Source organism: Poecilia latipinna, unplaced genomic scaffold (genome assembly GCF_001443285.1).
Source record: "Poecilia latipinna isolate Pla-1442-1.1 unplaced genomic scaffold, P_latipinna-1.0 Scaffold884, whole genome shotgun sequence".
Classification (NCBI taxonomy): Eukaryota; Metazoa; Chordata; class Actinopteri; order Cyprinodontiformes; family Poeciliidae; genus Poecilia; species Poecilia latipinna.
In genome coordinates, this window is record NW_015113500.1 from 266,847 (window position 1) to 290,686 (window position 23,840).

The window sequence follows — 23,840 nt, forward strand, 5'->3', positions numbered from 1 at the left end:
TGGGAAGTGATTCTTAATGTTTTCAAAGAGGCAAGCAGGTCCAAGCCAGACTGCTGACCAAAAGTCAGGATCATCAGTGAGGTCCCGTGTTGCTGAGCCTCACTGATGATCCTGCAGCTGACAGAGGAAATCCCTGCAGCTCGTCTCAACATCTGGTGCAAAGAGTGAAGCCAGAAGAGGGCAGGCTGGAACAGCAGCTGATTTGAAATGAGATCAGAGAAGCCAGCAGATGGCTGAGTAACTCTTATGATGCTTTGGTTGGAAATGAAATAACTCAGTTATTTTCCTTCAGTAGGAGCCAAAAGTGAAACCTACAGCAGCTTTCTGTTAGTGTTACATGTGGCAGCTTCAGTGAAATGTTTAACCAAAAACAACTAATGTTGTCAAGGGAGACAAAACGAAGATGAGCTATTAAACTTTATCATTTGCTTTCTAAGGAAACAAAATGTGTTACCCTGCAGAGCCCAAAGCCAGTGTACCAGAAAACCCTGTTTGTGTTGGACAAGTGGTCTTTAAATCTGGAAGCACTAGAAATGTAGAGACTTCTGCAAGAACAAAATATACTTCTCCATCAGTCAAAAATCATCAATAGAAACCAATGTCTAAACTTTTTAGTCCATACTGTCGCCCTGTGATGGACTGCCAACCCGTCCATGGTGTACTCTGCCTCTTGTCCAATTACCCTGCAAGAACAAGTAGGTGTGAATTTATGGCATATTATTCCCTAAAATAGAAAATATGCATATGATCTGACTAGATATGAACCACCAATCAGTCAGAGACTTTTTTTCAATCTTCCATTGAAAAAGAAAATATATTTTTTGCCACTCAAAAACTTCACATTAGGAACTCCCACCCTTTTCTGTGTAGAAATGCATTTGCAAACACCATGAACTGATGAACCTTTGTGGAGTATGAAAATATTGATTAAAAGGTTAGGGACATCTGATTTGATACTTAAATTGAGATGATTTTGTAGTTCCCTCATCATCTGTTGGCTTCAAAACCACAACCTCTATAGTTTTGAAACCATTTATTCCCCTGTTCTGCTAATTAGTTAAACATAATTAATTTGGCTGAAGGATGGCATCAGCAAAGGTAGAATAAGAAACAAGCTTAACATAATACAATCACAATATATTAATTGCATTATAGCTCAAGATATCTTCCAAAAAGATTAAAAACAGAGAACAAGTTGGTTGCTGACTATTTGTTTCCTCAAAAATTAGGTTGGATTGATCAAATATGTTCTTACTATTTACAGTATTCAAATGCTTTAGTTCCAAGCAAGCACCCAGTAAAATATAAAATATACTGATCAATGTAGTTGCTCTTGTTCTTAAGACTTGCAGAAGAACAGAAATGCTAACATTCCTGCAGCAACCACTCAAAACAGGGTCCATTAATCCAATCCAATGAATGGTAATGATGCAAGTCTACAGTTTTTACAATGCGGAGCTGCTGCATAAACAAAAGAACAAAGGACATTTCCTCTGAGATGGAAATTTGGTAGCAAAAGATCAAACACAACATGAAAGATTCAAACTGCTTTCATTGTGGTTAGCAAAAGGGCATTTAGGAGGGAACCTGACACAGCCCACACCTTAGCCCCTAAAAAAAAAAAGAAAAAAAAGAAAAAGATATTCATGAATTTTTAATTTGAACAAAAGTGTAGGATCTTTCAGCAGCTTTAACACATTGGAGAAACACTATAACCTCATCTATTTCTTGGTGAAAAGGCTGTCCATCTACAGAAATGTCTAAAATAATGACACCATCAATGAAAGAAATACATCTGTTAGCAGAACCAGCTCTGCTGGCAGATAGATGCGAACAGATTCTGTTTCTGTTGCTCAGATTCAATTCTGCAGTGATTTCCATGTTGTTGCCATGAGCACCAGCAGCAGGACGGACATGACAGCCAACAGCCTCTCACCCCTCCTCCTGCATCCACCTCCCATCCCCATCAGCATACCTCTATCTTCCTTTTCTCTTTTCTCTCTTTCCTACAACCACCCATTCATTCTTCTGTTTAAGTGCATTTCATTATCACCAATTCCATTTCTAAGCATTTTTCCAACATCTTTGCTTTTTGGAACAACTACTTTGTCTGATCTCACCTTTTACTCCTCCTCCACCATCTGACAGTGAATCCCTCCATACAAGGGTGACATTGAACGGATGAGGTACAACCTCTTCAATTCAATAATTCAACACCTCTGTCAGAGCTGGATAACTGTAAACGAGTGAACAAGATAAAAGCTTATCAGAGATCTGTTCTGTCAATTTTACGGTTTATTAGACCTATGTGTTTCTTTTGCATGCTACAAATGTTTGTTTAAAGATTTTATGCCATTCCTGTAAAGCCATCTCTAAATGAAACAGATTATCTCTGACTATGAAGAAGTGAAAAAATGGTGAGACTGATTTCAAAGAAAAAAAAACATCATTTTGTGCCGTCTCACCTCATTGTTGGCCAGAGCCAAGATGGAAAGAGTGAAGGAAGAGAAAAGACACATTAGCATTTTGAAGAGCAACCACAGGCAAATTTAGCTCTCCCTCTCAGTGGGGATTTGCATTAGCAGTCGAGCTGATCTTCTCCATGACGAGAAACAGACAGAAACATTTTACCTTCTGTAAAGGTAAATAAATTCTCAAGAAAATGGTTAGGAATCCTAACTGTGCTTCCATCCACCATTGCTTTCAGCTGCATTTCGATATAAATGTTGACATCCTCGGTTTAGCAAGATTTTAAAAAGTTCAATAACTACTTAAAAGTTTCGTCAAACCATTTCTAAATTTTCAAAATAAAATGCAACATTGCAGTTTACTGGATTTTAGTTTAGTTGCATGGAGTCAGTTGACTGAATGAAAACTCCCAGACTTTTCCCTTGCTGACAAAAAAGGAAAATCTGATGATTTGGGTTAAATAATAAAGTACAGAGAATCACAGCAGGGAGAGGAAGAGGAGCATTATGCTTCACTCTTAAGGTAACAGTTTTAAGCTACAGCTGATAAACCAGGAAACCAGATGATAACTCAACTAACAAAAGCAGTAAAACAATGAGGTCCATCATTCTGCATAATATCAACTTAAAAAAGACTTTAATTTTCAGATTGTGGAGCTGAGCTGAATATAAGCTGCACCCTTTAACTTTACCATGAAATAAGAGTACATGAGCTGCAAGTGTAAGACATGAGATATTTAGCTAACCAGAACAATTTTATTTAACTTTTAGAAAATATGTACAAAAATGCTAAATTATTTTGTCAATATTCACCCCACAGTGTCATGCTATGCTAGTATCATTGCTTTACATTTCAATCAGACAACATAAAAAAGTATGAGGCATAAACCAAAACATACACTTTTTTTCTTTTCTTTGTTGCTTAACGCTAACCCAAAAAGGTATGAAAAGTGATTTGTGTGACAATTTCATCCCTATTTTTAATATATTCTACATAATTGTGTTTCTGATCATCAGCCGTGAGCTCGGGCGGATCGCTGCTGGGAAAAAAAAAAAAAAAAAAAAACGCAGAAGGAAGAAATTTGACATGTGGCTTCAAAGCCCTGCAATTGTACCAACAGTTGCTGAAGGAAGGCAATAATTTGACATACTGCTGCAGGTGAAACAACCAATGAGCAACACACACACATACACACACACACACACACACAAAGTCAATTACAGAGCAGCTGTGACCCAGAGCCGCAGGTTCATCACGACAGTGACTGATTGTTTCCTGGGCTACTGTTGTCACTGTGACAGCGAGTCGCCTCGACAGGAAGTTGACCTACATCAAGCGCTGTGAGCAACACATGCCGCACACAGACACACACAGACTCAACCTTGAAGCAGAGGCTTCCCCGGGGGAAAGGACATAAATTCCATGATAAATGGGAGTTTCCTGGAAAAAAAACGGAGGATAAAAAGACCACACATATGTGTGCATCAAGTCAAGCTAGGCATCAAAGCTTTCCGTTTCCTTTCACCAATACAGGAAGTGACCTCTATAGATTTGCTATAGTCTACTGATAGGCAGGGGAACAGCTTCTGATCATTTGTCAATAGTGGAAAAGGACAAATCAATGGAGAATGTGAAAACTGCTTCTGGACAGCAGAAGCAAACCGACTGGTTGAATTAAATATGAAGCCTCATATCTTCAATAAGAGCGTGCCAGAATTTTTATTTGCAAAATCTGCATTTTTATTATTAGCTGAGCTACTCTTCTTCCACTACTACCTCTCTGACCCCAATCCAGCTGCAGATAATGAGGCAATAATAGCATCAGTTACTATAGTTGTGGCCATTAGAGAGGCTTCATTTAAACCAAGCTGCAGTACTGCTTCTTTTCCACATCTTCAACCTTTGGAACCTACAGCAACAAGTCTGAGATGTTTCAGTGTTAATGTGAAGCATAAGTTGTGGCCAAAAATGACTTACAGCGAGTCATTTCCTACATTTTAATTACAAAAGGCATAATAAGGAATTATCACATCTAAGCACTAATTACAAATGAGAGATTGTTGTGTTGGTTAACTTTTTATGGCTTTAATTCATTAACCATTTCTTTGATCACAGAGCTTTTCTGCAGAATTTCCCCCTGAGACTTGTGTTTGTTCTGAAAACAGTGTGTGCGCCAACTGTGCATTAGTTTTATGCAGGCTGTCAACAAAAACACAAATTGTGCATGTTTGATGGTTTCTGTAACTTTCAGTCAGCAAAAACTATATTCCTCTCTTCCTCTGCGTTTGCTTTTTCCTAGTCTTGCCACTGCCTTACATAACTTATACTATGGAAGGCATTATTTTGGTTATTTTTTTTAAATAAGTATGATTGAATGTTAGAAGATATTATGTTCTCATTATTTATTTTCTTTAAGATTTAAATAGTGTTTTGCTTTTGGACTTTTTTCTTTTATCCTTTATATTCAAATCCACTGAATTTAAATATGCTTACATTTTAGAACTATATCGGCTGATTAATGACAACATAAATGTTGATATTTTGAAAATGTTTATTTTCAAAATAGTATTTTCAAGAAACTTTACAAGCCAAACATGCATTTTATACCGTAATGAATTACCGACACAAAACGTGTAATAAAAATTGTTTTGAACTTGCTGTGTTTGAGGCAGTAAACGGCCAGTAAGCAAACCTTGATCTTAAATGAAAAATTAAAAGAAACATCAATGTGTGACTTGCAGCCAAAGATCTGAAAGAAAAACAACCAAAGCTTCAAATCATCCCTGCTTCAAGCCGGGTTTCAGATCAATCCTAACAGCTTTAATTCCCACCCAAAGGTTCAAAGAATGTCCAAGAAAATCATCCACAAGCAGCACAATCAGAACTCAGAGGTAAACAGAATCGCAATCAACCAAGAACTGCCCACTGTAGTGTTTGCTCGATTCATGATCTGGATGCTTTTTATGAAAAAAAGAAATGAAGCCATAGAAGTGTTGCAGAGAAAAACAATCTAGAAAACATTGTGTTTTCTTTAAATCTTACCTCGACTGTTAGTTGCCAGATCAGCCACTTTCTGAAAGGCGTCCAGGAAAGCGGCTACTGCGACAACCGTCGTCCTGAGAGAACCAACAGAGGAGTTATTAGTTAAAAAAGGCAGTCAAATAGTTAATTCATTAAGCATCTTGGATTTTATGTTAAGAATGATACTGAACAAACTTGACAATATTTTTTTTAATTTCGTTTGAACAAATATGAACAGAATAAAAGTTTAGTTTGGTCTTTTTTGAAGAGTTGCGTCAAGCAGATTCATACCAGCCAAAACCAAATTAGAAGTTTGTGTGAACTTTGTTTTAATTCAACATGTGATGATGTTTAATGCAAAAAATGTATTGCAAGTTGACCGTCACTGGTTGTAGTTTTGAAAGTAATAAAAATGAAGTGGCCTTTTAAAATTCTTAGCATTTTTAAAAGGTTCTGCAGAGACCTAGAAATAAACAGTTATTTTTTTTTCACGAGTGTTGCAGCAGGGATGCATTTAAAAGTGGAACGACAAAGGCTCTCAGGACTGTTAGGGTTAGGAGCTAAGGACTCATCCTCTATAAAAAAACAAAATGGCAGAAAGCTATAATATTTTAAAACTAATACTAAATTATTGGGGGGTTTTAATTGTTGCCTCTGCATCAACACCAAAATATTACGGATAATATTTTGACAACTCTGTCCCGATGTTGAGTCTAAATCACACAGATAATGGCCATTGATCCTTCATATCTTCCAGCAACAGAAGGTTAATCAAGTCGTGCATGTCTGTGCGTGTGGGTGTGGGTGTGTGTGAATGTGTGAGTGTGTGAGCGTACACATGGCCTCGCTGCAGGGCAGGTCGGCCTTCACGGTTAAATGGCTGGTAGGAAACCTGTGTGTGTTAACATTCCCATTACAAAGTAGAGTTTAAGTGCAGGTTCTTAGCATTTTGCATGCATGTGCATTTATTAACTGCTGTACGTCAGCAATAGGTTTCTGTTTAGTGTGTGAACCTGCATGTGTGTGTTAAATGCAGCAAACTAGAGTTTCTGGAATGTGGCAAAAGGAGGCGAGTCTGAAATTTAAACACTTAATGAAGCACACTGATTGGATTTTCATTAACTGAGGTTATAAACACCTGTGGAACGCCATGATCTGGGCTCTGGCTGTGCAACCCTGAAACATTAGCATTTTGCAACAATTCAATTCAGTTTGTGTAGAGCCAATTCACAACACATGTCATTCACAACACAAGATTATTGCAATTATCATAAATATATCTAAAACTATTGAAGACTTTGTAATACATTATTGTTGAACAGTTTTTATTCAAATGGTGAGAAAGTGCTGGCAACCTTTAAGATTTTTTTTTTCCATGTTTCTCACACAAATGTTTCAGATACAAATTTGAATATTAGACAAAAAAAGCACAACATGTTGTGTTTAAATACTGCTGTTTATTATTATTAAACCAAATCTAAAGTGCTTGCCTCTACTAACTGTGGCTTAACCAGTTATTTATTAGGAGGCAATCGATTTTTCACACACAAAAATGTAGGTTTGGATTTTTTCGGACAAAAATATAAGAAATCATGACTGGGGCAAACACTTTTTCTCACCACTGTATTTCACACTGTGTGCCTCAGGTCTGTTCGTCTGGTTTCCAACAGACTTGCTTGACATGAAGAGTTTAAGGTAAAAACAAAAACAGTTGATCCATGCGAGAACTGACAACAAAAAGCCCCCATGAGCAAAACTGACTTCCTGTCAAGCTCTTGTTGAGCATCAACCTGTGTGGTAAACAGAGCTGCTCTCAGGACACACGGTTTGCATTTTACAGGTTTTCTCGGTAGCAGCAACAACAAAACTGGACGGACTTTGCCGCTTTTACTTTTTAAAATCACAGGAATGGAACAACAGGTCAAAAAACCTGCTAAGACATGGAAAAGTTTGATGTCTATAGATAATGCTGAAAATTTTAGAACTATTCAGATGTTTTAACAATGAAAAACGTAAAACTGATGGTGCTGAATTATGTTCAATCATGAATATGTGCACATTCTTCTCAAAAGATGACTACATTCACAGACATTAAATTGAGCAAGGTTTGGATGGATTTCTTCCCTTAACATCTTTTGAAAACTACATTTTGTATTTACTCAGTTTATCATTGTCTATTAAAAGCTGCTTGATGAAACATGACATATTTTTTTTCACATTATAATACTTACTGCCAAAAATGTTGAGAAAACCCAGCATTTTACTCCATACAGAATTGAATATCATTACAGTATGACTGAGCATGTGTGACTTACCTTAGTTGTGTTTGCAGTTTGGTGGCTTTGCTGATGAAGTCATCCCAGACGGGGTAGCTGCCCTGAAGACAGACAGAAAAAAAGCAATGATAGATGCAAACTTTCAGTATATTCAATCAAATATCAAATTAAAAAAGTTTGATCTAACACTAAGTTTGAGAACATCATCCTTTTATTAGCAAGGCAGTGAAGAAAAGGGGGGACAATGTCAGCTTTACTATATTATATGATCATACTCCTACAGCAGGTCCACAGTTTGTTTTACCGTTTTATCCTTTAAACTGATATCATATGCTTTCAGCAAGAAAACCAGCCAAATTATTGCCCCTCATGAAAAGCTCCCCCATGCATAACTCGTCTGACCTCAACACAAATTCTAAACAGAAAAAGCTCGGTCTCCGTCACACAGTATGGAGACCGATCAATAGGGTCGATCCATACGCCCCACCCGAAGCTGCCTGTGCACAGAAAAGGGCCAAACAAGCCCCTCCGGGCATGCAAATCCAGCCCATGTCCACAGACTGCGACTAATATGAGAAAGACATGAGGGCCGAGAGAGCAAACGCTGTACAATGCGTTGCTGCTCGATGTGTGCTTTGAGAAGTTACACTGAAGGAAACGCTTTGACACTGCAGCTAAACACACAGGGACACGAGAAAGTAGGGTACCCTTCTAATGTCAGCAGGAGTCACAGGGTGCCATTGAAGAGGGTGGGGCTTTTAAACCCTCCTTTTTCACTGCAGCAAAAGATCTGGGGAGTCTCTACTCACAGGATCATGTGGTAAACACCAAATTTATCACAGATTTGTTTTCAATCCCAAACAGAAATGTGACTTGTGAGTCATAAGACTCATAAGTCATATGATTAAATTGTAATATTTTAAAAAGTATTACAATTCCTTTGCCTGTTTAAAATTCTAAATAAAGGATTTCCAAAATAAAGGGACAGTTAGCAGTTTTGTTATAGGCGGACCTATGAAGTTATCATATGTACTAATAACCTTCTGTGTAGAAACATAACCATACATAGCTGATAAGATGGATCTTCTGTTTTAGCTACTGTAATAAATTGTTAGAAATGTAAAATTCAAACTAAAAGGATTCATGCCAATGAGATAAAAAGACATATTGATTTATATGAAACACATACAACTTCACAAGATGTGTTAAGTTTGCTGCTCTTTTGTTAGCCAAACTACACAAATATTACACTGGTTAAAACTGCTGGTTATATCATTTCACAGAATCAGCTGCAACTCATCTGTCCAGTCTATGACACAAGCTAATGTTATAGATGAACAAAAATATGAAGTACGAAGTTTATGATTTATATATTGCGCCAACGTGTGCAGCTCCATTATAAGTAATTTGTGACAACATCTCTAAGACTGTTCTTATTAGGGTTGTGCATTTATCCCAAGTGTCAAATTCATAAATTTAGGTTAAAACTTAATTATGCTACTTGTATGGTCTTATCTTATGTCTTCTGGCTGTGCGCCTTTGTTCCTTTAAAAGGCTGAACTTATGAACTTTGTGCAGATTCGTCAGCCCAAAATGGCAGATTCATCACATTAGATAACTCCTTTTACCCAAAACTACTAGAGTACAAAATAGCAATGGGTGAAATGATCAAATCAACTCAATCAATCTGATTAGCCTAAATCTAAAATAGGGGGGTAAGCTATGTACATTTTATTATAGAACCTTTTAGAAGATACACTAAATTGAGAGCAAAAATTTGTTGCTGGAGATATTCATTGTCTAACTCATTTATCATTTGTTAATTTCATTAAGCTTTATTTAAACTGCTTAAACTGTTGCATACAATCTCTGATTAGTGTTAATTTTTCTTATGTCAAAAAGTCAACAAGAAGCTGTCGGGGAAAACGCGTCTGAAGACAGTTCAGTGTTTTTCAAGTGCAATAAATTGTCACTTTAAATCAGTAGTCATTCCAATATTGGCCAAAATAATCAGGATTATATATTTTTTCAATAATTAATTGGAGCTAGATTCAATGCATGAAAATCTGAAAGACTGTGTGTTACACTGAGTTGTTTGGAAATTAACTTAGCAGGTTATCGATCAGCTGATCAGGCTAATGAGGTGGATTGATCCAACCAGCAGCCTTAATTTAACATTGTAACACTCATAATGACAAGTGCTGACCTTGTTAAAGTGTAGACTGTTTATAAGCTAATAAGCCACCGAATACACAGATACGAACATTTAGGTTTGTTTTTCATTGCTGAATTTAACAAAATGGGACCTCCATCATACAACCCTTTCACCACATTATTTTATTTTAGTTTTCTAGAAATTCCTTGTGATTCGACATCTATCCATTAAAGATAAATACACCATTACTTGTGACTTCACAGAGACTTACAAAAAAATGTCGAACAATTCTAAACTATCACTTTGAATGTTCAGTTTTTAGTCCATTCTGACTGCATTCATGAGTCCAGGGTCCTATAATAAGATCTTTTGCCATGCTATTCATTTAGATTCTCATTGATAAACATAAGACATAATACAATATTCATGACACATTAACCATTGTATGAGAAATGAGGAAGTGGAGGAAGAGGGAGTTCCTCCTCTTCTGGTTCCACTTAGCGACCACCATCTCTTTCTCCTGCGTCATCCTCTGCACATTTTCCCCATCCAACGGTGCAGCTGGGCGTGTTCAGCCTCTCGTTTGTGAGAGTGATGCCCGGCGTCATTGCCTGGCTACCGTTGCCATGGCAATGCTCCTGCTGCAGAAGGGGCTTCAGATAGAGAAAGGGGCTGCTTTTTTGGGGAGGGGAGAGTCTCACGTGCATGTAGCCTCACCCAAACACACTTCTGTGCTCCCGATTTGCTTCCGTTTGTCTTTTTCTCCATGTTGACATGCATTGCACACTTACTTTAGCAGCGTTTTTCCATACCTACCCTCCTTCAATTTGTCAAAAGCACTGGCATTCCTTCTTCCGGCTCATTAATCAAATCTTCTCTATTGCACTCCATATTATACATGTATATATAGCCACAGCTCATTACATCCTCTCTGTCTCCTGGCTTCCTTCTCTTTAAAATATACACAGAAGAGAGGGCAAGGTCTCAGTCGCTGCATCCATCAGTCACTGAGGACATAAATTGTCACCGTGGTAACAACGAGAGGCAGCAGAAGCAGCTTGCTGGTCCTTCAGGAATCCACTGATCCATTTGTTCAGCTCTGTAAGCAACTGGACAAGCTTAAACTATAAAATCATTTGCTTTTTGCTTGTTCCAGGGTATTTTCTTTAATGTTGATTGTGAAGAACCGTAGGCTAAAGCAAAGCTGATTTAATTCTCTTAAAATATTTATTGTCCAAGCCTTAAAGGAGAGAGATAAAAAGAAATGCCAGTCCAGCCATCAATATTTTTCTATACATTACTGGATACGTTTCTGCTCCTTTTATTAAAATCTGAGAATAACTCTCAGTATTATTTGACAGTAATTTCTTTGAAACCATGTCAAACTGATATAGTGCAAGTAGCGAAAAGCCAAAAATCCTTTTTACAACAAGACAGCACAAACATGTAGTTATTTAAGGCCCTGGTGACATTTAGACAGATTTTTCTTGATTTGTTTTTTCTTTTAAATCTCAAAGGTCTAAGGCATCTCAAATCAAATATACAGTAACAACTTCACTTTTAAAATCATCACATTTTAAAACAATGTGAACCAGACTGGCTAAAACAGTGCTGTGCTAAATAGTCAAACTATTCCTCAAGTGAAACTTCAGTTGTGTTTTCTGTGACATTGTAATCTCTGGCTACGTCACACACCTCTACTTGCTTCACTGAATAAAGAACAGTAAATTTATGAATTGATTGAATAACCCTTTCAAATATATCAAAATGTATTGAATATGACCGTAAGCCTTACTTTAGATAAAATACATTCAAAAACTTTGTGTTATGTCATGTAAGGGCCAGTATTACAGTTCCTAGCAACTTTTAAAAATAAATAAAAATCAATGAAACTTGACTTGTCAAACAGAAACATGACCTCTGCAACTGAAAACAAGAACAGAGACAGGTTCAGGATAGCCAGCGGGTTTGTTCCAGCAACAACACAAAGATAAAAACTCAAAGTGCCCCGCTTGACCAGAGCTCCAAAAATCAATGTCCAGTTCCAACTTTAATGTTTCCATTGCAATCTAGATGTTGTTACACCATTAAACCTAAAGCACATCATAAGGTTTATTTATCTCACTTAAAAGGTTGTTGAGAACTCTGTTAACCTTTGCGATTTGGTTGCAACAGGCAGACACCTGATTTGAAAAAAAGCTGCTTTTCTGTCTTATTGAAGTCTTAGTCAAAAGCCTTTACTAAACCTCTGAAGCTTGACTATAGAATATCAAGAACCAAGTGCAAGGAGAAACATGGCATCCTGCAATTTACAGTGCAGAACTTCTAATATGCTGAATATCCAGAAAATCCCAAACTTGTATAAATTACAAAGATCCCGAATTCAAAGTCTTCCAAAGTTACAGCAAACTAAGTCAGAGAGTCAATAATTGTCTTCTGTAGAAGTTACTGAAAAAAAAAACAGGCTGAGTTTTGTGGAAAAAAAGACAATATTTTGCATTTACACAAGCTATTTATGTGCCACTTAACATCAGCAAGAGTTCCCTATATGGACATCAACTCTCTACACAAAGAACCGCAGCAGTGGTGCTTCTACGAAACATGAACTATAAAACAGAGGAAAAACACCACAGCAGATCCAGGTGTAAAAGCAGATTTTAGGCTCAGTGTAAAGCAGCTCACATTATAAGAGGATGAGCTGGTTTCTCCTCTGGGGACAAGCATGCAGATCAGTTCCACTTAAATGGATCAACAGTAATGTGTCTGCTTCGTTTTAACCAGCACAACGGCGTGTAGATGATTAACGGCTTATTGCAAGACACGTTCACATTTGCAAGGGATGTGGGAACCATTTGGGTATACATCAAACTGCAGAGAGGGGATGCAGATATTGAAGTGAAGCGCTGAATGAAGCAAAATGAGGCCACGCTAAACATCTCATGCACTCAGTTTAATCAAAATGGGGGTAGGAGGTCAGTCTCACAGGACACCCGTTAAATGATGCACTCAGCAGAGTAACACACAGAAGCTGATGATCTGATATCTGAGCGTCTCTTATAGCCAATGTATAACTCTCATCCCTGTATTAATCATTACTTTTTAAATAATTAACGCTATGCTGTCATATCACCACTTTGTCAATGCTGTTTTAAACAAATGCACCTTTTAAACGCCACAGCCCTAATTAATTAGCTCTAATTTGCACCTGCAGCATTGAGGAACTAGAGTAAAAAAAGAAACTAGAGTTAAAAAAAAAACCTGAGTAAGAAAAAGTGGATACAATCTAAATAAACCGCAGGAAGAGTGAAATGGTCTTATTGGTAATAAATCTGACATTTTATAATTGTGGAAGTACTTTTTACAGTTTTTTTGTTTTTGTTTTTGTTTTAATTTGAGACATCAAAACCAAAATGGAACTCCAAACTTTTAAAAAAAAGTGGTGTATAATGTTTTCATTTTCCACAGTTCACCATGATCCAGACTTTAGATCCTGATTAAAGTTAGTACTGGGTTAACTCCAGGTTTTAGAGGCCGTTTACAACTTTGGCTAAAACATGATAAAGAACCAGGTAATGGATAATGTAGATATAACAACACTTGTAGATTTTAGCTGTGTTTTTTAATGGGATACTTACATTAAATGTCCAGAACAGACACTGAAAGCATCAGTAATATTTGTTCAAATCTATTTTTATTGTTGCTCTATTGGAAAATATGCACTTCATTTTTCGTCATTTTACACAACATCCTATAGAAGAAAATGTATCGCCTTGTTTTTGCAATAGTTATGGTTTTCTTCTTTAAAACCTAAAATAAAATGAAATCTTTTTAACAAGTTGTCTAACATAGATATTTATCAAAAATAAATAATCTTTTTAAAAACCTACAGTAATATTTGTGGCAGTAAATGAGTTTTATTTAGCTACAGATCCATTTTTGAGAACAAAAACAGATCTTTAATTGTGAAGGTTGCAGAACCCTGGGCTAGAGCCACAATCCTGTTAGGGAATTGGTCAACCAAACAAGTTACAGTGCACTAGAGCTTGTTGAGCAAATATTATACTTCCAACAGTTTTAGCAGTGCTGAGTTTGAGGAAAGAATTGTCTTTAGCACCTAAAGATGAGTAAGTTTTGAGCAACAAAAAAAACCTGACAATCTCCCAGTCTTGAGTTAGTTTTGCCTCTAAACAGTCCAATTTAAGACAATAAAATGAGCTTTGTATATCTTTAACTGTCACTAGCTGTTTTTTTTTAATAGATCCAGTTTGACACAGTGAGTACAATTTTGTTTAAAAAAAAAAAAACAGATCAGATATCAGATGTACATCTGTAAAAAAAAAAAAAAAAAAAAAAACTGGTTGATTACACCTATTAATTTTGGGAATATTAAGCATTTGTTTGCAGGAATCATGAAAAATTATTTCATTGGTGCCGAGCTGCCGCTGTTTAAAGCACTTATCTGCCAAAATTCAGAACACAACAGAGCGAGGTTCAAACATTTTGCCTCGGAAAAGCAAACTGGTTCGTGCTGCATATTTTTATTCCTTTAATCAATCAAGAACAGGTTTTGATACCAGCTTTCATTATCATTTTTCAATCATGTATCAACAATTCCTAAAGATATCATATTCAGTTTCATTAATTCAGAGCCACTTCCCCCATCAAAAAAGAACTTGCATCAAATTAGCTTTTCTCAAGATCTCGGGCTTCTAGTTTAAGCTCCCTCCTTTAAAGAACATAAAATGTTCTACATGACTAAGGGTTGTTGGGTAAAGGTAAACAGTCGGCACCTCATTTTAGATTACAGACAAACACAATCTTATTTTACCTCATTAACCTTGTTCTTGTGGCATTTCCTGTTTGTTTTCCTTTAATTCGGCTGACGAGTGGAGGGCGAATGAAAATAGGACGTTAATGCATTCTGGAGACAATTAGCAGCAGACTGAGGTCTCCTCCACAGCGACACCGAAACAGACGCTCCCACCCACATAGTTGTATCAGATGAGAAATCTGTCAGCGAGTCTCCAACATCATTTTTGTCAATTATATTTTAAAAGATAAAGTATACGGTGAAGTCAGACAACAGACTCAAATTGCAAGATTTAGAGTTTCCAAATATCAACTGGTGAAAATGTGTTTGTCACCTTAAGGATACAGCTCTGGTTGCCAACTGATTACAGACTCAGCATTCAAAGATCTGGCCACTGAAAGTGAGGGAAATTGCTTGAATGTGACCCGACAATCAGTGTCAGACATATCTGATTCTGAGTTCTCTTCTTATTCCCGACTCGTCACCTACTGATGCCTCACCAGCCTCCGGAAATGATTTCCATCATGACTGCTGGATGCATCACACTCCAAAACAGCACATGGCCTTCACTTGTCCAACAAAACTATATAGAACGTCCAGAATTAACACAAATTAACAACATAGAAATCTGCCTCTCCACCTGCAGAAAGAGATTAAAACAAAATAATAACTATAACATACAGCCAAGTCCAAAATTATTCATATTACTGGCAGATTAAGATTTAAAGTAATCTTAGTTGGCATCCAAGTAAGAAATTTAAGTGCTGTACAATACCACTGAAGAGGGATAATTGGCAACAAACAGATGGGAGGCAGCTTTTATTATGTTAGGATGCAAAGCTTAAAGTTGGTAAATTTCCACATTGCATATGCAGATTAGCAGAAAAACAGAGCATCCTCTCAGTAGAAACCATGTGGCGCTCTGTGACTGTCACAGGATAAACAAGCAGCTGCTGCACAAAATTGTTCAAATTGTATTTTTGACTGATAGCAGCACAGAGTTGAGTTACAGACTCAACAAGGCAAAAACACAGGAACTTCAGCTTGGTCTCAGACTCAGCCAGTTAAACTGTGATAGCTGACTAATCAAATAATCAATATTAGCTGATTTTTCCTTGATTAGCAAGTCAAATGCAGATTTATGTTCATTTTCAAATGTATTTTTATATTTCGTTTGTGCTGCTAGTGACATTTATTCATTAGCAGCTCAACAGGCAGAGAAGAGAGGCAGACAACATGCTGTAAATGGAACGGGGTCAGGAATCGAATCCAGGACAGCTATGTTAAGGACTACAGGCTCACTAAAACCAAAAAATACTTCTTTGCCCTATAAAGTTTAGTGTAGACAAAGTTTTCCCTCCTAACATCAGTGGGGGATTAGCAGAGTTTTAAAGCAGCAGTAAAAGTCAACATGTCCAAACAGACAACCTCAAACAGAAACCAAGCAGCTTTAAAAGTACATCTTTGAAAATGACTTCACTGATACATTTCTAAAAAAAAAAAAAAAAAGAAAAGAGATCAAACTGGGAAACTAAAATGTTCCTGTCTTCCAAAAGATTAATTTCTCATTTGATCCATCATTAAATATGACGACAAGGATGTCCCAATGCATAAACACAAGAATAGGTTCTATTCTGGAGGCTTAATTCATATGCATACACCTGCAAATGAGTTTAACTCATTTCTGATGCATTTAATCTGCATCTGTTACTTTAAAACTGTTTGGCTTTAATCCAAAACCACTTTTAACCGCAAAAAAGTCTTTGATAGCTAGCTGCTGTTAAAAAGATTGCGTTTTAACTCTTTAAAGTCACATTCAAAGTTACTGTGATGTGTTATTGATTACAGCCTTGATATCCAGACCGAAGATAAAGATCAAAGTCTTATTGGATCTTAAAGGACTAGCTGTTTCTCCTGAGACTGAAGGAACAGAGAGGCAGCACGAGGATAAAGGAGAACAACAAACCGGGTGGAAGTGGGAGGAGTAGCGTGGGAGAAGATGAAGAAAGAGTGAGTAGAGAAAGAGGAGGAAATGGAGTGAATGACAACAAACAAATGTAAAAACATAGAAACATGAGAAGGGAAAAGGGAGTGGCAAAGGACTCCAGACCTTCTTCAGAGAACCCACAGCTACACTTGTTAGAAGCCACCTGTCAGTAACTATAGAACCCACAGGAACAGATGTATCCGTCATGCAACATTCCCATTTATCAACCAAAACTGATAAATGGGTATACTGGGTTCACTGGGGTTTATGTCTAATTGCTATATTAGGCAGAAACCCACAGCATTCCTGTGGTCTGAAGTACTCTAAATGAGAGGTCAGGAAAAGTGTTGAAGTGACTGAAGTTTTCTCTGACTCTGATCGGGCATGAAATGGGGCACCACTGACCCTCTCAAGTGCTGCTGTACGACATACTGCTGAATTTAAATCGTTTCTTTTTCTTCCAGACAGGAAAGACAAATTTGGGTGTTTGGAAATATTTCCATTCACAAAAAGCTACAGCTGCTCTAATGGCCAAACATCTCATGTTAAAATATGTATGGTGCCCTCTATAAAGCAATGTGGTTACATATATCTGGCAAAATAGACTTGAAAATACAAATACATTGAACAATGTTTATTCTGTGAGTAGATCCACGAATGGCAACAAAATAATAAATGTTATGCCATTATTTTAACTGTAAGAATAATTATAACAAAATCAAATAAATTTTGTGCTCAAGATTATGAGAATCTATTTCCATCACTTTGACTGGCTGCTTGTTGCTTTTCCGTTTCTGTATCCGTCAGCTCTTCACTGGAATCTGTCTCATCATGGCTACTGATGTGACTTAAATTTGCTGCCGTGAACTGATACTGAAATGTACTTTTCAAAAATAAACTAAATGAAGGTCAGCAGTGCCTACTCAACCTCATTAGAAACATATGATGGTGAAGAAGAGCAAACTTCTCATCAAATTTCCTTCTTGCATTTCAGCATCAAAGTCCAGTTTTCTTGTATCAGAAGATGATGAAGTGAACATTGAAGGCACTTTTGCTTTGATGAGTAGAAAAATAATTGACTTCAAAAATATCTTTAAAAGATGAAAGATAAACATGAGTAAGTCTCAGAGGTGCGCCATTCATATTTTTTTTCATTTTCTAGTTTCATCGCCAATTCTGATTTCAATAGATTTATAACCCCAACACCCACCTGACCCTTAAACGGGGCTATCATACAAAAAGACATTGAGAATTGGTGGGAGTTCTTTTTGTGACAGTATTTGACCTGCATCAGGAGGGAAAGATCAAGAAAAAAAAATCATTTCTGAATCAATCTCATATTTCCCCAAGGATAATCTCCCATTTTAGAAGCCATTTCTTGAAAAAAGTTGACAATTTGCACTGACAAATAGCACAGCTTTAAAATAGCTACTCATTATTTTTTCATTAGCAGACTTCCTGATTAATTTCCATTCTTTTAAGCAGATTCTATTCTTGAAGAAAGGGAAAAGAAAAGGAATTTGAGGGAAATGTTATCTCTTTCTATGAACAATGTAACCCATTCTCATGAAATGCCAGTGACATGTTTAGATTTACCTCTAAATAAAACATCTAGGTTTTCTGTTGAGTTTTGGATTTTCTTTAAAGCTGAAAGGAGGCTCAGCATCTTGCACCTAATTATGTTTTTATCTCCTGCAGCGCCAAAGCAACAGTGATTCATCCATGCAAAGCTCTCCTGTGTTTGGTTACCTTGGTAAACCTGGGTTTACATGCTACTGAGGCAATGAGCTGCAGCCCTTCACATCCTGCCCCCCACTCACCCACCCACCCAGCTCTCTCCCCTCCAGGATAATTAGCAAATTAATGATGTCGCTTGCAAATCAGAGAGACAAACACAATTACTCCAACATTTCCTGCTTTTGTGCAACGCAGCCTGGAGGATCACTTTGAAATTTATTACAGGAAGATTGTGATCACAAGTCAAAAGAAGCAACAATTTTCATTTGTTACCTTCATGTCTCCAATGACAGTCTGGAAAAGCCCCCCCAGCGCGCTGCACTCCCTCTCCATCACCGTCTCCATCTTCAGCTGCGTGAACGGAAATTGCAAACAATCTCACACGCAGCTCCCGGAGTCCATTAATGACGCGGAACCAAACGAACAAATCACAGAAAAAGGGTGGAACTGATCGGAAAAGGCTCAGCTTCGCGCTGCGGGGTGTCCCCGGCTGGTAACGGAGCCCTGAACGCGGACAGAAGGCGCAGCAGAGTCGCTTAGTTTCCAGTCGCAGCCGGTAACTCCCATGTCTGCAGCAGGAGGAGGAGAGGCATGACGGAGGTGGGAAGTGAAGTGACAGCAGAGAGGAGCGCGGCACCGCCGGAGAGAGGAGCAACTTTCCACAGAGCTGCGCCTCAGGCACCAAGACAGGGGACCGGGCACGGGAGCGCGCTTCTTTGGGCCGTGGACGCGCTGGAAGTTGGCCCCGCCTACAAATCAGGGAGGTTTTTTTTTTCATAATGGAGGGTGTTGTCTTTGGGACAATACTGATTTAATTACTAGGCCCAATAGGCTGTGGTTATTAACACGCAAACATAATATTCAAACAAACCATGTCAGATGTAGAAGAAGGAGGGAAAAGTCTAAATGAACAGAGCAGTCAACTAAAATAGATCAATTTTAGTCACAACAGATGAACAAGCATTTACTTACAACACACACACAAAAAAAGTAAAGAAAATATATTTTGAACGTAAATAAGAAGGAGAAGCTTTAAGGACTGATACCGAGCGTAAATTTCTAGACTGCTGCTCAATGAATGAATGAATGAATGAATAAATAAATAAATCAGAAAGGGGAGCATATCAGTAAAATATACTATTTTTAAAATAGTTTATGCAAAATTTCACAACAAGAGAAATATCACAAATAATCTTGTATTTTTCTGGATTCATAGTTTTAACAGGACTTTCATTGAGAAGCGCTCACGTTCATCTTTTTGACCACGTCGCCATCTAGTGAATATTTTACTGAACTACTTCATTATAAGGAAAATAAAAGTTAAGTGTTGAATAAATACACAGTAAGGAATAGACAGGAAGGACGAATTAAACAAGCATTTTTTAAAGGAAAAAATTATCAGTGAGATAAAAGTTATACTAAATTTAACAGTTTTATCTGAGGACTTTGTGGAATTTAATTCACATGCGGAATACATTTAAGCAGTAGATCCAACATTTCTTCCAGATCTTGCACTGATTTTACATTATTTGTCTAATCAAGTTCAGTTTTAAGGAGTTCTTCAGCAGTTTTGTTCTTCATTTAAGTCATGGTACACCCAGTAACCAAGTATGTAACCCAATTTGCATTTACTTGAGACAGAAACGTTGTGCAATTGACTCAGTACCTCAACAGACACGAAAACTAAGACAGGAACCTCTAAAATTCTGGGTTGGAGAGAGTAAGGTGGACCTGTAAGTGAAGGACACAAAAGTAACAAATGGCTGGTGGAATAAAGGATGATTATCTCCTATAAATGTTGTCAAACGGCTTAATTCCTGTTTGACACAAAGACTCACAGATATAGACTTAACATGAAGAAGGATGGTTTATTCCCCCAAACAATTCCAAGATACCATTCAGTGCACATGATTCAGGATGAATCTAAAAATAGAAATAGAAATGACCTTCCAGGAGCTCTGAAGAGTTCCATAAACAGCACACACATCTTCCCAAATATGGCCTTATTACTTCTAAACACACAGCTCCAGCTTCATGGAAGCACAGGGTTCTCTGCACACACTTTTCACATAAGGCAACTTGTGCTTCAGCTTTGACTGCCTTTAGGCTCATAAAGACATTCTTTTCTTTTTCCACTCACTCTGTGTACACACTTCATGTTGATGAAAAGTACTATTTCCACTGGCAGATTATTTGACTTATAACATAGGAAAACGTCTTAGTATAAGTGAAATAATCTATCAGTACTTTATCAAGACATTATTGATTCAAAACGAGCTCATATGTCTTGCTGAAAAGCTACTTAGTTGTTTCGTTCCCTTTATTTCAAGTGTATTTGAATTAGAAACTAGAAAAAAGTACTAGGATTTTTGTTTTTGCAGTAAGACTTTGCCAAGCCTATATATCAACTACTGTAGTGTAGCAAAATGTAATATGAATAATTATGAGGCAAAAATGAAACAGGTGAACTGAAATGCACCCAATTAGCAGAAATACACAAAACTGAAAAACACTGTTTACAGATACATTATGAACCATTAACCAGAGACTAATTTAGTGAATCCCAAACAAAAAACAATTGACTTTATGTATAGATGTTTTGCTTTATATTGTAGGTTTAGTTTCAGATTAAATTATGAAAATATGTGAGAATTGGTGAAGTTCCTTAAAATCAAGAGTTAAAAGCCTTGACGTGTTTCTTAGTACAATAGCTCAAATACATTTTGGAAAGATGTTGCTGGTACAGTAGGATCAAAATATGACAAGATGTGATATTCATCTGAACTTAAGCAGACCTTAAGTGAGAAGTTTAAAATGTTGAGTGTAAAAGGATACATTTAACCCACTTTGAACTGAACAGGGATCAGCTGGGGAGCCTGACGGTGTTACAGAGTACCATCACTTACCATGTAGGCCTGCTGCTTAATGACAGGGAGCACAAAACACATGGGATGATAGTCCGTGCCCAGAAGAAAGCAGGGTTCTGTCATTATCTGGCCTGAATAGTGGAACAATGAACTAATAACTGCTATCAGAGTGGCAGGGAGGGGGATAATGAGGAGGGTGGAGACAAGGAACCAGCGATCAGACTCATTTTACACTGCTTTTCATGTACAATGTTACGATATTTTAAGTGCTTCCCTGCATGGTGAAAAACACCCAACACTGAAGCGTTGAATAGAAACCGACATACCCAAGAGCTACTTGGCATTAGCATGGATTCATCCCTCCAACACACCTAAAAGCTAATTGAAACCATGCTAAAAAGGTAAGCCACATTAGTTGTGTTTGAGTAAAAAGTTACCAGTGCCAAGATGGTGAACCCCAAAGGTAGCACTTTACCGCAGTTAGAGCCAATAACTGGTTGCAACATATAGTTCAAAGACCTACATGTTGCCCCTCCCCCATTGCCCTCTGGCCCAGTCATGCAGTTAGTTGTGCATTTGATGAGACGTCCAACGTTCCCCTTAGCTTACATTTAGTTCTAGTGCAGCTCTCAACCTTATAGCACTAGCTACAGAGTTTCTTCCACATCACCAGCAGTTACACCCAGTTGGTAAAATAAGTCAGATGATGGAGCCTCTAAAATATTAAGGCTTAGACATCTGTAGTAGCTCTTGTAATAGACAAATGCAAAACAGTTTCAAGCAGTTTATTTCAGTATGAATCCACAAAGGACCAGAGGATTGGAAACCTGAGCACAGAAACGGAGCATTTATAGACATTGCGCAAGTGTGTAACATCAAAATGATAGTGACTTACAATTAAGATCTCAGAGCCCATTTCTGTTTGACAGTTGTAGTTAACTTCCACATTAACTGATCTACTGTAGAGCTTCTTGACTCAGGCTTCATTTATGAATTTCCACTGGCATCTTGCAAAATATCCTTGTTCTGAGGTACACTGGAGACCAGAGAGCCCAGCAACCTTGTCTGCTGCCGGGTGGCATGGTAGCCTGATTGCAGCCCTCTAGGATGGTTTCCAGGTGAGAGTGGTCTAGAACTCCTGAAGTTGGCACTGACTCGATTGGAGTCAGAGGAAAGCGCACTACCCCACACATTCTTGGTCTGCAGTACAGCTGAGGCCTTTTGGTGTCGCTGGGCAGTTGACTCTGGAGCCCATACACTAGAAGTATAGATGCCCAACTGACTAGGATTGGTTTTCAGCGTAGCAGGCACCGACAAAGAGTGTTGGCGTCGTCTAGCAGTGGATTCTGACCTAGCGCTTGGAAGATTGACAGTGTGCCACATGCCTGCTTTGGTCTGGAGTACAGCAGGTAAGGAGAATGCAGGATGTTGATTGGATGGTTGGGAAGCAGATTCTGAAGTCAACTGTATGCCAGTGGCAGGTGAACTGGGCTGCAGTCGAGGTGGTGCATGAATCTCAATGGCACCACTGGAGACAACATTAGAGCCATAGCGCCTCTCCCCTTGAGATGAAGGTTCCCTCATTCCTGGACCTCTATGGAGCAGGCCACCTGGCTGTTGCTGCCAAGTCAGAGCTGAGGCAGGTCTGTAGCTAGATACACTTCCTGGTTGACTGTAACTACTTACTTGCCTGCCATAACCCCTTTGACCTTGGCTAGGAACTGAGCCCCATAGTTTGGAAGCCTCAGTTGATAAATCTCCAAGGAAAGTTGAGGTAGACACAGAACTTCGTGGCAGTAGAGAGCCTTGATAACTGGAGGGAACAGGTCGGTAAGAACGGCGCAGAGTCTCAGCTCGAGTTGAAGGGCCAAGATTTCTACTTGCATATCTTAAGACATTTCCTACGGGAAAAATAAAGCCATTTGTCAGAGATAGTTATGAGACAACACTTTGAGTTCAGTGAATCCATACCTGCTGCAAGCTGCCCAAAGGTTGTCAGAGAGAGCAATAGAATGCTGAAAGGGACCAGTTAGTCAGAATTGGTTATTTCATTTAACATTGTAATTTTACTCTGCAGAATTTTGAAGTTTAGTCAAACCTCAAATGTAATCCAAAAGTCATTTCTTTGTTCAGAAAACCTGAAGCAAGACAGTCCGTAAACCGTTTGCTGTACAGACTGCTAAGAAAAGAAGTCCCAGTCTTAGCATCATACATACACCAGCTCCAATGGTCCTTTAAAAGGTTTCAGACGTCAGCCAGCCACACGTCTCACTGATTAATAATTGGAAGCAGCTTGGAGTCTTTTTTTGGGAACATGGCTGACGTTGTTTCTTTTGGGATGTCACTTAGCTTCATTCCTCACAGCTGTGAGCCACCCAATTAGCTCCTATAGTCTCTTAAAGGGGAAGTTCTTGCATTGTGCTTCAATATTTCCTTCCTGCAGTGTTTTTTTTTTATATCATTATTCAACAATGAGATTTTCATCCTCTGGCTCATAATGAATTTAAATAACAAACAA

General features: G+C 37.9%; 2 protein-coding genes and 1 long non-coding RNA gene across 7 annotated transcripts in view; 1 reads left to right on the forward strand and 2 right to left on the reverse strand.

Annotated features, from left to right (window-relative positions):
• The window catches only part of LOC106957182 (MTSS I-BAR domain containing 1), a 53,754-nt gene extending 34,552 nt beyond the window's left edge, over window positions 1-19,202 (reverse strand). Inside the window, exons 1-3 of one of the 4 annotated variants that reach the window (XM_015048451.1) lie at window positions 18,729-19,202; window positions 7,806-7,867; window positions 5,512-5,585 (exon numbers count right to left, since the gene is read on the reverse strand). In XM_015048451.1, the coding sequence (XP_014903937.1) occupies window positions 5,512-5,585; window positions 7,806-7,867; window positions 18,729-18,800 (208 nt within the window). In that variant the 5' untranslated portion in view covers window positions 18,801-19,202. The remainder of the gene's footprint in view (window positions 1-5,511; window positions 5,586-7,805; window positions 7,868-18,728) is intronic. The other 3 variants (XM_015048452.1, XM_015048453.1, XM_015048454.1) reach the window with 3 other exon arrangements.
• On the forward strand, window positions 1,323-22,152 carry LOC106957187 (uncharacterized). The gene is made up of 3 exons (XR_001426905.1): window positions 1,323-1,335; window positions 14,697-14,703; window positions 22,070-22,152. It is a non-coding gene; the product is annotated as an uncharacterized LOC106957187 (long non-coding RNA).
• Window positions 22,092-23,560, reverse strand: LOC106957185 (uncharacterized). Of its 2 annotated transcripts, XR_001426904.1 has the most exons (4): window positions 23,421-23,560; window positions 23,294-23,337; window positions 22,218-23,223; window positions 22,092-22,149 (listed from the first exon to the last, which is right to left on the reverse strand). XR_001426904.1 is itself a non-coding variant. In XM_015048457.1 (3 exons), exons 1-3 carry the CDS (start codon window positions 23,534-23,536, stop codon window positions 22,310-22,312), a joined length of 1,074 nt encoding a protein of 357 aa, XP_014903943.1. In that variant the 5' UTR covers window positions 23,537-23,560; the 3' UTR covers window positions 22,093-22,309. The 2 variants fall into 2 exon arrangements, 1 of the variants encoding a protein (XP_014903943.1); XM_015048457.1 differs by having other exon boundaries at window positions 22,093-23,223.
• Between the last annotated feature and the right edge of the window lie 280 nt (window positions 23,561-23,840).